Source organism: Lemur catta, chromosome 1, assembly GCF_020740605.2.
Source record: "Lemur catta isolate mLemCat1 chromosome 1, mLemCat1.pri, whole genome shotgun sequence".
NCBI classification, from domain to species: domain Eukaryota; kingdom Metazoa; phylum Chordata; class Mammalia; order Primates; family Lemuridae; genus Lemur; species Lemur catta.
Genome location: NC_059128.1, coordinates 257,345,220 through 257,359,740, shown reverse-complemented (window position 1 = coordinate 257,359,740; position 14,521 = coordinate 257,345,220). Strand labels below are relative to the sequence as shown.

General features: G+C 33.7%; 1 protein-coding gene across 3 annotated transcripts in view; it reads left to right on the top strand.

Annotated features, from left to right (window-relative positions):
- The window catches only part of ROBO2 (roundabout guidance receptor 2), a 1,246,741-nt gene that overhangs the window by 1,152,988 nt on the left and 79,232 nt on the right, over window positions 1–14,521 (top strand). For all 3 annotated transcript variants that reach the window (XM_045540457.1, XM_045540456.1, XM_045540455.1), the window contains 4 exons: window positions 1,612–1,693; window positions 2,129–2,291; window positions 3,919–4,085; window positions 7,191–7,312. In XM_045540457.1, the coding sequence (XP_045396413.1) occupies window positions 1,612–1,693; window positions 2,129–2,291; window positions 3,919–4,085; window positions 7,191–7,312 (534 nt within the window). The remainder of the gene's footprint in view (window positions 1–1,611; window positions 1,694–2,128; window positions 2,292–3,918; window positions 4,086–7,190; window positions 7,313–14,521) is intronic.

The following is a 14,521-nucleotide window of genomic DNA, read 5'->3' as shown; positions in this document are numbered from 1 at the left end:
ACTTGTACCTCCACACAATGACAAGGAGATGTAGTTAAGAAGCATTACCTACATACACTTCTTTTAGCATTTGCAAGTAATAACAAATGCTACATTTTAGTTCAACAGCTACAATAAAATGCAAATTCTTTGACTCTTTTACAGACCATATTCAAATGAACATCCCATTAGAATCCAACCTCAGCTCATTATATTTAGTTTGTGAGTGATGCTTCTTAAATGCAAAGATTTCTAATGACTGTAATGCATGCACAGCCACATTTGAAAGAATGGCTCTCTCCACAATGGCTATCCCCATCATCCCTCTGTGTAATAGAAGACAATTGTATAGAGATAAGATGGCAAAGAATGACATGCCAGAGCGATTTGAAACTTAAGTGAAAATACATGCTGGCATTTAAAATCAATTAAGATAGTGAAATGACAGTAACATCCATGCACTAATGATTTACCTGAGAATCAATCATGAAAGCTTGAATCATCAATACACTTACATTTTGAACCCAGCAGATATAATATTCTATGAACTTCCATATTTTATCAACAATTAGACTCACATTCATCACGGAATTTTAATTTTACACCTCTGCCTTGTCTTATTTTGTTTGGTTATCGGTTTCTCTTCCCAGTGTCACTTTTCCTTTACCCCTAAACTAATGCCAATGAATGTTGCTTGCAATCTAAGCCCACAAGGCTCAGTCACAGAGAGGAGTTTTGAGTTGTTTCTTGATCTTGGGGTGTATTTTAAGGTACAATCACAGAATCTTGTGCCTTTTACATCCGTAACAGAGAACTCTTGATTATATCATCAACTCTTTCTAAAAGTCTTTTGCCACTCTTCAGTGAATAAGGAAACATTTCAAGTGTTCAATAAAATGGCAAATTTTTAAGTATGCGTTAAAAAAGAGTTATGCATTGGATTATTTTTATGGTCCCTTTCAGCTTGACATTGCAGTAATTCCATAAGCATAGTTTGTTTGTTTTTTAATGATACTTTATTTTATTCACTGTTTCACTGTTGCAATTTACGTATAAGTGAGTACTGACCTTTGTAAAGGAAAAATTTAGTTCTCCTTTAAAAAAATTATTTTCACTTTTTTCTAAGTCTTTAAAAAGAAAGGAAGTGTGGTCCCCTATTATCTCATTGCTTATTTATTCTTGGGTACATTTTGTTCATTAAAACATATTTTATTTGAGACAGAAAGAACAGTTTTTCATTACTGATTCTCTGAGAGTTCATAGAAATCTGAATAAATTCTGTCTTGAGTTGTCCACATCTAACTCTGATATAGTAAAGCCCTACCATAAAATGGAATTAAGAGATAAGAGTATTACCAAAAAAAAAAAAAAAAAAGAGAGGAATAAATAGAGTTTACCAGACAAATAATATTTAGTTGTAGAAATTTAAAAAGCCCTTTTGAATCAATGTTATGAATAACATTATTGAGTTTATTTTGTTATTTTCTCTATACATATGATTGACTCTAATGCATAATTTGGACCCCAAATGATACAAATAATTTTAATAAATTAAATACTTCCTCACTGACATTGAGTAATTATTCTACAAATAGATTACAACAATAATCCACTCACTTCTATGCATGCTAGATTTCTGATACTGGCACCTATACTTGTGTGGCTACGAGTTCAAGTGGGGAGACTTCCTGGAGTGCAGTGCTGGATGTAACAGGTGAGTTCTTCGCAAATTAACTTAATAGCAGAAATCTTGAGCCCCTTTCAGTGCTAGATCATTATCAAATAAGTTACGGAGAGATCAAGGTTTTTAATTCATTGAACGTCAATTTAAGTCTTTACATTCAGTGCCAGTTTTTAATTCATGCATGAGTTTGCAAATAGAATTGCATTTGTGAAATTCATTTGTCCTTGATAATATTGTTATTTTACTTCCTCTAAAGCACAAGCAATTCTAGAGATCATGTGTAAAAGTAAAGCTTATACTTATTAACATGTAGGAGAAGTAAGTATTCACTGACTTATGTCTGATTCATGGAGATGAATTGCTTGTAGCCTAGGTTAACTCCTTTAATAGACTATTTCCTTCTTTTAAGCATTATTGTCAGCTTATGCAATCAGGAATGAAGTTTTTTCTGTCTCTCCTCCATAGAATCTGGAGCAACAATCAGTAAAAACTATGATTTAAGTGACCTGCCAGGGCCACCATCCAAACCGCAGGTCACTGATGTTACTAAGAACAGTGTCACCTTGTCTTGGCAACCAGGTACCCCTGGAACCCTTCCAGCAAGTGCATATATCATTGAGGCTTTCAGGTATGGGACAATTCCTTTTCTCTTCATTGGGCTTTTGCTTTTGCTCCTATATTCTAAAATAGCACCTGAGCTATCCTGCTGTTATATTTTAAGGACATTTTCAATCAATGCCTTTTAAGAATTGATCATTTCTCTCTTAGTATATTTGAGAACAGACTACACTTTTGTTTATAACTTAATTGTAAGATTAAATATGCATTATCCATGCCTAGGTCTATAGTGATCTAGTTCATGATATAATCACTTAGCTCCTTTTTTTTTTTACCCTGACGATTGTAAGGATTTAAGATGATAATTTGGGCATTACAACTAAGCAGAAAATGATTTAATTAGGCACAGACACTTTTTAAAGTTATATAACATTTATTGAGACATGGGACTCTGGGATCTTTATCCCTACTAGCAGAGCAGAACTTAAAATAACTCCAAGTTTTTAAATGCCATATATTGAAATACATCTATTGGATATACCTGAGAGAAAATTAAAAACTGCAATTAAGAAATTTATTCCATATGTTTCTAGTTGCTGAAAGAAAAAGATCTTTTCATTATTTTATTTCATTATTCATCAACTTAAAGATACAGACTATAAATATTATTATAAAATTATCTTATGGGAACTTGATAAAATAATTATACATATGGGAAAATGTACTTTCATATTCCATTTCACTGTACTTCTATTTGACATTATAAAATTTAAAGGATAACCACTATTCTTTGTAAGCATTAGGACAAATGATCATTTTCATTTTAGGCTTCTTTAATCTATATTTAAGGTAATGATAGATACTTAGTATTCAAATTTCAAAATATTATTTTTCTATAATTTTTATGCCTTGGTACCAAAGGATATCTGAAAAATAAGCAGCTCACCCTGAAAAATCCCATTTTCTGTTCCTTCTGAGCAAAACTAGCATCTGACCTTAGACAAAATGTTCTAAAATGGCATCCATCTGTGGCCAGCTGTAAAGGGGCCCCCACATGCAGATTCAGAGATATTTCACCATTCTGAGATGAGAAATCACAATACTGTGTAATGTACAATTTTATTAAAGATGTAACCAAGGGAAAATATTCATTACATGCTTCCTTTCTTCTTTTACAGATATGTAGTTTTAGAAGGCTCTATTATAATATTGCATGTGGAATTGATGCAAAAGAAAACACACCTTGTAACAGGAAAATGTATTGGCATAATTTACTCTGTAGTCCATTTATTCTTTCTACAGGTTAATTCTTTTCAAGGTATATATATACATTTACGAGGACCATATTTATTGTATATACTTGATGTTGTGATCTTGGCCTCTGTTCCTTTTACAGGTATTCATTTAGTGGGCTGCTGTGCATTAGCAAAGGGCTGTCACATCTCCTGGGCTGAGTTTAATTTTGTTGTGCATGGCACTTTCGTTAGGTGGGCTCGGCTTTGTTGTTGAATAAACTGAAATCATCCAAATGTTTCATTTATTGGGCTGAACACTCCAAGTGTTGTGTGTGTGTGTGTGTGTGTGTGTGTGTGTGTGTGTGTTTAATTTTCAGCCATTAACCTTTGTCATTGAAACCCAATTCCATTTCTAATACTCTTATGCCTGTTCTTTAAATGAACTTTCTGTTCGTTTTTCAGCCAATCAGTAAGCAATAGCTGGCAGACAGTGGCAAACCACGTAAAGTCCACCCTCTATACTGTGAGAGGACTGCGGCCCAACACAGTCTACTTGTTCATGGTCAGAGCAATCAACCCCCAAGGTCTCAGTGACCCAAGCCCTATGTCAGATCCTGTGCGCACACAAGGTAATTTCAACAGCGGTAAACGTGACTGGTTCTAGAAGGAAATGTCAGACAGATACTTAAGAACAATGGGATTGCATGAGGAAAAGTAAATGTATCTGCCTTGCTCTTTATAATGATGCACTAGACTTTAGCCAGTGAAGTAGAAAGCTTATTATTTACCTTGGTGAGTTGTGTCTTATTTCTGGAGCTTTTAGGGTCTATTTAGTTAGAAATGAACAAAATAATTGGGTATATCTACATAGTAAGAGTGAATCCTCTAACTTAAGGCTTCACTGTATTTCAAAGGGAGGAAAAATGTTTTTCTTTTTGGAAATTAATTATATAATAGCAAAAAAGTGTTCTTTAATGAATTGATGCCCAGATAAGGATATCAAAATTATTTCCTAGTATTCACAAATTCTCTTTCTATAGTGCAGTGGTTCTCAAAGTGTGGTTCCCTGGTAAGCAGCATCTGCATCGTCTGGGACTGTTAGAAACAGACTTTCAGGTTCCAGCTCAAAAGCTCTGGGACTGGGGCCCAGTGTCTGTTTTAACAAAACCTCCTCGTAATGCTGGTGTGTAAGTTTTACAACCACTACTAAAATGTATTTTATTAAATCAGATATTTAAAGAGTAATTTATTTCAGAAAGCAGGAAATCAAATTTTCTTCCTGAGGAATGCAATTATTTAACTAATAAAAAAAACCCAGAATATTAAAATATAATTTCAAAATGGAAGATTTCATCATTTCATCCTTAGTAACCTTTCTCTTCAAACTAAGAAGTCATCAGAGTCTGAGGTTTAATGTACAATGCTACATTATAGTCTCCCTCCTATGAGTAGGTGAAGGGAATTAATAAACTAGAAATGGTGGTTTTATTATTTGTTATAACCTACTTCCCACAGGCTTCTTCAGAAAGGGTTAATTATTTCTTATTTGTAAAAGCCTTTGAACAAGATATAATTTAAAGTAGTATTTTTATGCAATGAAAAGCACCATACAGCCATAAAATATTATTATAATTACAATGTAGTTCAATGATAGTAACTAGCATGCTATTATAACAGAGAAGGGTGCCTTAAAAAAATCGAGTGAAATAAAGTCACCACGTGACTTTGTAACATTGCTGACATGATGACAGTCAAGGGAGGAGGGAATGCCACTTTGCTATTGTTCTCCAAGCAGTAATGTGATTAATTTTCCACAATGATGAAGGGCCTGTAGGTAAAGAACCTGTCTCAGGAGAAATAAAAAGCACAACAAGGAATTTGAAGATCTGAAACTAGTTATATTTTACCTTACCTACCTTCCAATTGCTTTTAGTGTATCTGAATTTAATGAGAAATTAAATTATTGAATGTGAAATGGAAGAGGTCTACAATTTTAAGTCCAGAAATTTGAGCATTTAGACCATTTATACCTGTGTGGATAGAAATAGTTTTTGTGTGTAGCTGCAATGTGAGGTAGAGAAACAGAATGGGAAGAATTTTGGCGTGATTAAACCTGGCAGAGTTTCTTGATCATTCAATACCTATGCCAGTCACTAAATCTTGACTCATAAAATAACTGTTGGTGAAAAGGTCAAAAAAGATTAATGAAAAGTTGTTTGTGATCTGGTTTGTTCCAGTTGAAAGACTATATAGAGCAAAAGACTTATGTTCTCTTAACAGATATTTAATAGGAAAACTCATGAGTTGTGTCTGAATGTCAGGGTTATTTTTTGATACTACACTTTCAGCAGCTTTGCATTCTGCAAAGCGCTTTTTTTCAAAGAGCACTTCACTTTGTGAGCTCTTAGTTTTCAAAGGTATGAAATGCCACAGAATCTAAAAATCTTTTATTTCATTAAAGCTAAAAATGTTTGCACTATCAACATCAAAATAGATGACATATATCAACAAGGTTAATATTATTCACATAAAGGGACTTTTTTTTTTTTCAAATCAAGTAAACCTTCACTTCGCTGTTTATGTTAAGGATGACAAAAGTGGAACTGGAAAAAAAGTCACCAAAGTGCAGTTCCCAATCATTTATATCCCAATTTAAGATAGCATAGCCGATTTAAATTAGAGTTGAGATATACACTTAAAAGTACTTTTGCAGAGTGCTGCATTGTGGCCTGAGAAAGTAGGAGAAAATAAGATTAAGAAAATAAATCATTTTAAATTGGACTTCCTTCCTTAAATAGAGAAAAAAAAATCAACTTAACATTAAAGTGTACCAGTTAAAGAAGTTGATTTGACTATGTGTGAAATTCAGTGTTTGATATCAATCAGATGGACTCAAATGTCTATAATTTATCATTTTTTATTAATGGACAGAGAATTTTTGAGGACATAGAGTAGTATTTAGCTGACTTGTGAAGAAGGAGGCATAACAATGTACGACTGAAGGTATAACATTTTAAACACCACCATTCTTTCTTCCCTCCTCTCCCCATCACTCCTAAAAAGCAGCTGCATGACCTCTTGTCGGATATTGCAGTATTGTTCAAAATTTATTACTTTAGGGCATGTTATGAGCATTCTAACTTTTTCTGTCAACAGTATTTTTGTGAATTTGGGGAGTTCCTTCCTCTCTCCCCTCTCACTGTGTTTACTTTTAATGACACGATTCACCTTCCAGTCTACCATTCCTCCCCTGCTATGCTCCTGGATGGAAGTAGGTCAAGAACTAAGAAAGCACAACCTACTCACTGGGACAAGGGATTCAGAAAATTACTAAACAAATTTTCAAATGTGTCCCAATTTACTACTTAGGAAAATCCTTTCACTACACCAACATCTACAGCTAGCTGATCTTTCTAGAGAAATCTTAGAGCACATAGGTTATGCTTTAATAAGAAAATAAGTGATCTTATACAACAATGTGCTCAATTTGAATGAGGGATTATAAACACTCATTTATTAATATGTATTTAGGAAAGATAAACATTATCTCTCAAATTGTGCCCTACCATTGTGATATTTATGTATATAAGCTTAAATGCTTTTTGTCACAAAAGAGTTTTCATTTTTTTCCCCTGTAACTAGCTCTAAAGGCATAATATTGGGTTATATGAAATAAATAGAAATTTTACTACACTTTTTTAAAAATAGGGAATGACTATCTTATCTAACTGCAGATATCAGCCCACCAGCACAAGGCGTGGACCATAGACAAGTGCAGAAAGAACTAGGAGATGTTATTGTCCGTCTTCACACTCCAGTTGTATTGACTCCTACCACTGTTCAGGTCACATGGACGGTAAGTTTTCAAAAGTTATGTCAAGGGTGATCTCTTCTATTCCTTTAAGGAAAACAAAACAAAAAAAGGAAAATGCAAATGAATAAACTAAAAAATAATAATAAAACTCCTCACCATTTAAAATCAAGGTGTAATCAATGAGAGTAAAAGAAAATATTCAATAAATTATAAAAGTAAATGGAGTTAATATAGTAAAAATTGATTGCGATATAAACATGGTATGTTGTCTTCTGAATTTTCTAACAGCTTTACTGAAATATAATTAATATAACATAGTTAAAGTGAACACCTCCATGTTTTTTAGTATATTTAGAGAGTTCTGAAATCATCGCTAAACTCTAATTTTAGAACATTCATCATCTCAAAATGAAACCCTACACTCATTGGCAGTTGTTTCCCCATTTTCTCCTGCCTTAGCCATTTGCAACCATGAATCTACTCTATGTCTGTGTAGATTTGCCTAATTCTAGACTTTTCATGTGAATAGAATCATGCAATATGTGGTCTTTTGGGTTTGGCTTCTTTCACTTGGCATAATGTTTTTGAGGTTCATCCATGTTGCAGCATGTGTCAGTACCTTGTTTCTTTTTATTGCTGAATAGTATGCCATTGTATGACTATGTCACATTCTGTTTATCCCTTCATCAGTTGATGGATTTCTGGGTTGTTTTCACTTTTGGCTAATGTGAATAATGCTGCCATAAACATGTGTATACAGGTCTTCGTGTGGACATATGTTTTCATTTCTCTTGGTATACACCTAGAAATTGTTGAGTAATATTGGTAACACTCCACTTAACATTTTGATGAATTAGCAAAATGTTTTCTAAAGTGGTTGTACCATTTTGTATTCTCACTAGCAATGTTTCAATGTTCCAGTTTCTCTCAAATCCTTGCCATTTTTTCTCACATCTTTGTCAACACTTATCACTATCTCTCTTTTGGGCTATAGCCGTTCTAGTGGCTGTATAGTGGTATATTATTGTGGTTTTAATTTGCATTTCTTTAGTGACTAATGTTCATCTTTTTATTTAACGTGAGTAGTCAAAAATTAGTGGGTGTTAAAAATAATATTTTAATATATGTTAACAATATTCAAATACTGTGCATTATTAAATGTGTCCAAATGCCCATTGTTATCTCAAAATGCAAACTGTTGATCAGATGGTAGCTACTGCAGGAAAAACAACAAATAGTATAGAATAGTGATATTAGTCATATTAGGGAATACTAATATTTGTGTGTATGTGTTTGTGCTTTGAGAGAAGTCAGATAATGCTCTTCTCTGTGCCTAATACAGATCATATAGTGCTAACTTCTCATTTATACCCAAGTTCTCTCCAATATAACTTCTAAAAATTTATAAGGAGATATATTAGGATGATAGAAAATCACATTTACTTCGAGCCTTCTGTGTATGTGGCAGAACTTGTATAAGTAATGAGCATTTGATTAGAGATAGCTGAAAAATTTTTTTTATTTATACTATTGTTTATTTAGAATGTATTTATTAATATAATATCTCTATTATTGTAGTTATTTTACTGTTATGTAAGCGTAAGGAGAACTGTAAGTCAAAAAATTGTATTTTTCCCCCTTGAAGCCCAAGTTACTTTAGGGAAACAACTATTTCACAAATTCCAATCAACTCCCTAAATAAAAGAGGTTTCAAAAGAACAACTGGTTATTTTCTATTGGTTCTTGAGTAGTTATATTTGAAGTATAAAACACAATGAAGAAAATTATTCTGATGTCTTTTCAATAATAACTCCATTGAAAAAATCCAGTTCAACAAGCATGTTTTTGATAACCCATTATGTTCTGTAGATGTGGGAGCACAATAGAAAGAGACACAAATCTAGTTAAAAGAGACATGGAAATTCTTTTTTTTTTTTTTTTTTTTGAGACAGAGTCTCACTTTGTTGCTAGTGTGAATGTCGTGGCGTCAGCCTAGCTCACAGCAACCTCAAACTCCTGGGCTTAAGTGATCCTACTGCCTCAGCCTCCCGAGTAGCTGGGACTAGAGGCATGCGCCACCATGCCCGGCTAATTTTTTCTCTATATATTTTTAGCTGTCCAGATAATTTTTATTTCTATTTTTAGTAGAGACAGGGTTTCGCTCAGGCTGGTCTCGAACTCCTGACCTCGAGCGATCCACCCACCTCGGCCTCCCAGAGTCCTAGGATTACAGGCGTGAGCCACCGCGCCCAGCCAAGACATGGAAATTCTTAATGACAATAGAAGGGATAAGTGCCATAACAGATATAAATGCACACTATAGACAGAAATTTCAATCAACAGGGAAATTATTAACTCTGTCTTTAGGTACCAAAAAAGACATCATTACTTATCTACACCCGTATGGGGAAATATGAAGACATTATTTTTTAGAACAGGAGAACCTAAAATAACATTTAAGGCTGTTTAGTCCAATTCTTTACTTTTATCGAGGAAATCAATGCAGACAGGTTGAACAATGTTCCCCATATCCCATGTCTATTTATTAATAAGGACAGGATTAGAATTTTCTGACTTAAAATCTGCTTTGTTGTCATTGTTTATCTAAAGAAAAACTATTATAGATAAATATTTAGCCATAAGGAATAGCTTTTAATAGCAGGATTTCAACATAAAATCCTAGATGGAGCATTGCGTTGCTTCTTAAACCAGACCACATCATCAGTCAAAGTTTTGGTTTATGAGGACAAAAGTGGGTAATACATTAATAAAAATAAGACTAAGTTTGTGTTTTAAGAGCAATTGTGATTATTTAAGATTACAGTGTTTCTAATTCCATTTTTGATAAAATTTAGCAGATACTTATTCTATTTTCTGCATATAGTGGCTTCAATTCTTCCATATCCATGAAGGGAACATAATTACCTCATCCTTTTTCCAACGGCACAGTAAAGAGTATTATCTGCCATGCCTTTTCCATCTTTCAGTAGCTTTGACTCGATACAAAAATAACAAAGCCAAGGAAATAGTTGAATTGTTTCGTAGCAGATTTTTCCTCATTCTCAATTGAAAAAGTCTTTTCCGCTCTGCTGGCAGTTTTGAGGGGGATTCTTTTAAGTTTGTTTTAAATGTGGAAATTATTTGGGTAAGAATCAAAGTCATTATGTTTATGAAGTTAATCACTTTAAAAGTCACTGAGTTCAAAAGAGTAAATCACATTAGATCAAAATTGCATGACAGTGGACTGGGAGTTCTTCCAAGACAGGGACCTTGTCATATTCATCTCTATATCCCAAGAAGCTTGTCATTGCTACTTTGCATATCTATCTCCCTCACGGGCTGTAACTTCTGTGAGTCTGCAGTCCATTTTTTTTCATTTCTATTTTTCCAGAGCACAGTGTCTATTATGAAGTACCCTTTCAAATAACAGTCCATTGAATAATGAAATCAGTTGTTTTCATATTTTTTAATTTTTTTTAAAAAAAGAAGGGATTCAATTAATATAACAGCATATTGTTCTCCATGAGTTTGTAGTTACACATGACATAAGGTAAATTTAGTAAAATAAAGTCAGACTGGGGATGAGGCTTGTTGCCAAAGAAATTGTAACTACTTTATTTTCATGTAATATTTTTAACTTGCTAAATGTGTGTGTTATTTAAATAATTACATTGTTAGCACATAAGTTACAGATGTGTTGGGGCCTGAGGGAAGAAATATATTCCCCAGCCCATGTATATAAATTTGGGGCCAGCTGAGGTAGTTTATCAAGGGTCAGCAGGATTAATTACCAAAAGCATGACATTCATATGTCCACCCACTGCCCCCATCCCAGTGTAAACCTGAAGCTACAATAGTTAGCAACAACTGCTTCCTATAAATGACTTCTTTTATAATGAGGGCAGGCAAAAATGATAAAAAAAAAATACCTGCTGTTTCATAACGGAAAATAGCAGTAAGTCACTTACTGAAAAATAATGATTCTGGTGTTATTTTTTGCTTTTTCTTTTTGTTCACAGACTGAAAGAATTACATATTCTTTGCCCCTAAGTATCACTGCACTGGAGTTGAAAAGAGTGTTTTGATGAACTAGAATTTCAGAACTCTGTTAAAACCAGATCAGTTACTTAGTAGCTAAGCCTACCAAAAAAAATTCACTTAGAATTTTCAGTTTATATGGAGTTTTTGTTTGGTTTGGTTTTGCTTCTTTTCATAAATTGAAAAGATAGATATTGAGTATCTCACTGAGACAGTTTACTGAAAATGCTAATCCGAGGGCCACATCTGGGCCCTTTTATTTATCCTGTTCCTTCCTTAACAAGGATGCTTCATCATTGTGCATCTCTGAAGCTTGCAAAATGCTTTCACTTATATGTGTCATTTGAATCTTTCAGTGTCCTTGAGATATGGATACTGTGTGAACAAATTAAGTAAATTGAGACTCAGAAGATTTAAGAGGTTGAGCTCTAATTCACATTGGGACCTATGACTGGAAGCCTGAAGTTATCATCATCATTTCACTTTTTCCTTAAGACAAATCTTTTTATCCATGCTTCAGAAAATACTAATTTTTAGAATTATATAAAACCGTGAATTTGTGGCCAGACTCTGACTGTAATCAACTTTAAAAGAAAATTCTCCTTCCTATAATCAGAACGTTAATAAAACCAGTAACAAGCATATGGCTTAACTTGAAAATGACCACCTGTCAAAATGAGCTCGAAAAGTTAGTGGTTGTAGAACACATATCCAATAAAAATCCCACCTATTTTTTTAAGGTTATGTTCAACATTTTTATATTTGCTTCCACCTGTAACAACAAATTTCCTCCTGCAAAAAAAAAATGCACTTCAACAGTACAAAATCAAGTTAAACTATTTAGTTGTTAAGTAGGCCCTTGCTGTACACTGGCTCAAGACAGTGCACACTGAAGTGTGCAAGGCAATGTTGTGTAGTAAACATTAGGTTCATAAAGTCCCTAAAACACTTAATTAATGAAAACCAAACATGGATAAAACCAATTTACCCTGATTTACAGACTCCCTTCATCTGGAAACAGCTGCTTAATGTTCTTCTTAAAAACACAGCTTGCTTCTTTCAGTATTAACAAGCTATTATTGTGAGTTATGTCTTTCTTTCAGTATATAAATTCACTTAAAGCAAATGCAGAGAAATTTATAAAATGCAAGCTTAATGTTGTTTTAACATATGCTGCAAGGAATTTTTTGAACATTGACAGTTTTGATGAAAGGCATCTCTCTTTGGCTCTCAAAAATTTAACTTTTTGGTTCCTGGAAAAATGTGTCACTTGGTATAAACACTAATTGGTTGCATGGATGAGGAATCAATTATGAGCTTCATGTCAGACCTGGGCTCACCTTTTCTTGATACACCCTCATACAAGTGTAGCACTAACTCCAGAAAAACTAAGAGGGTTAGAAAGCTGTCAGGTGGGTGAAGGGATTCATGCTTATTGAGATTTATCTGGGAAATTGGAGTTAGCTATATATAGAAACACACACACACACACTGACTCATACCTACCAACTTCATGGAGTTCTCAAGCTTGAACATTCTAAACATAGATAAATTTCTTCTGTTTCACTGTATTTTGATTGAAGTTCTGCATTTTTAACTTTTCTAAGCCAATATTTTTAGCTAATATTCATTGATTTTCTGCCTTCATTTAAAAATAAATACATGAAACAATGCTATAACTAAAGAAGAAATGTTAGATGTTAATACATGAAAGAATACCCTTTGCTTATAACATGCTGACAACTGGATAAAGAGATTTTTCAAAAGCTAAAATAACCATCTCCATTATACTCTTTTATATTTTTGCTTTTTCTACAACCTTCCTGAAATGAGGTTATTCCTTTTCTTTACCATTAATCTTTATACTTTGATAGTGAAATATGTTAAATTTAAGGCTCCTTAGCATATGGCTATTAAGCTATGATATGGAGTATTAGTTGGAGAAGGTGCTATGATAAGTTATGTTTACATCAAGCATTTCTAGAAGCATGACAAGGCATTAAAAATGTTTAACTTAAAAAAATTCAAAAGCCACAAGCTCTTTTCTCCCTGAAAATGAAACAACTGTAACACTGTAGTAAAGATTATTTAATAAATGTACAAAGATAAGAACATGTTTTATTTTTAACTTGCATTTATATGTATTAAATTTGTATGTAATTATCATAAGAATGGAACAAAAACATTGTTCAAAAGTTCTATGTGATATGAGTTTTCAGATTCAAAAGTGTCAGATTGTTATTAAAAAAGCTGTTTACTGGCCCTGTGGACTGAGAGCCAGGGAACAGTGCTCCTCCAAGGACTCTTTGGGAAGAAGGGGGAAGCAATGCCAAGCAGGCAAAAATAGATGTCCACCAGCCACATCCCATGAATCCTCAAGGCTCAATAATGCAGCACTTCCCAGATTGATCTTGTTGCCTCTAATAGTAGCCAGTTTTTACTAAATTGTCCATTTATCACCACATCCTGATTTGATTGGCCAATTTTCAGGTATCTCCTCTAGGCTAAACTTCTAGCATCTCTCTGTGTGTCATGGGTGTTACTAAAATTATTAAAAAAGTTGTTTACCTACTATACCTTAAAAAAGTCCCCAAACAACAGATGTTGGCATGTTTGCAGAGAGATAGGAACATTCATACACTGCTGGTGGGATTTCAAGCTAGTATAACCTCTATGGAAAGTAGTATGGAGACACCTCAAAGAACTAAATGTAGAGCTACCATTTCATCCAGAAATCCCGCTTCTGGATATTTACCCGAAGGAAAAAAAGACATTCTATTAAAAAAAGGCATCTGTACTCTAATTTATAGCAGTACAATTCACAATTGCAAAGATGTGGAAACAACCCAAGTGCCCATCAATACATGAGTGGATTCATAAAATATGGTATATGTATACCATGGAGTATTACTCAGCCATAAAAAATAGGGAACTAATACCTATTGTGTTGTCCTGGATGGATCTGAAGCCCATTCTTCCAGAAGTATCACAAAAATGGAAAAACAAACATCACATGTACTCACCATTAAATTGTTACTAATTGATCAACACTTACGTGCATATATGGAAGTTACATTCATCAGGGATCGGGCAGGTGGGCAGGGGTGGAGGGATGGGTAAACTCACATCTAACTGGTGTGATGCATGCTATCTGGGGGATGGGCATGCTTTTAGCTCCGACTCCAGTGGTGCAAAGGCAATTTATGCGACCAA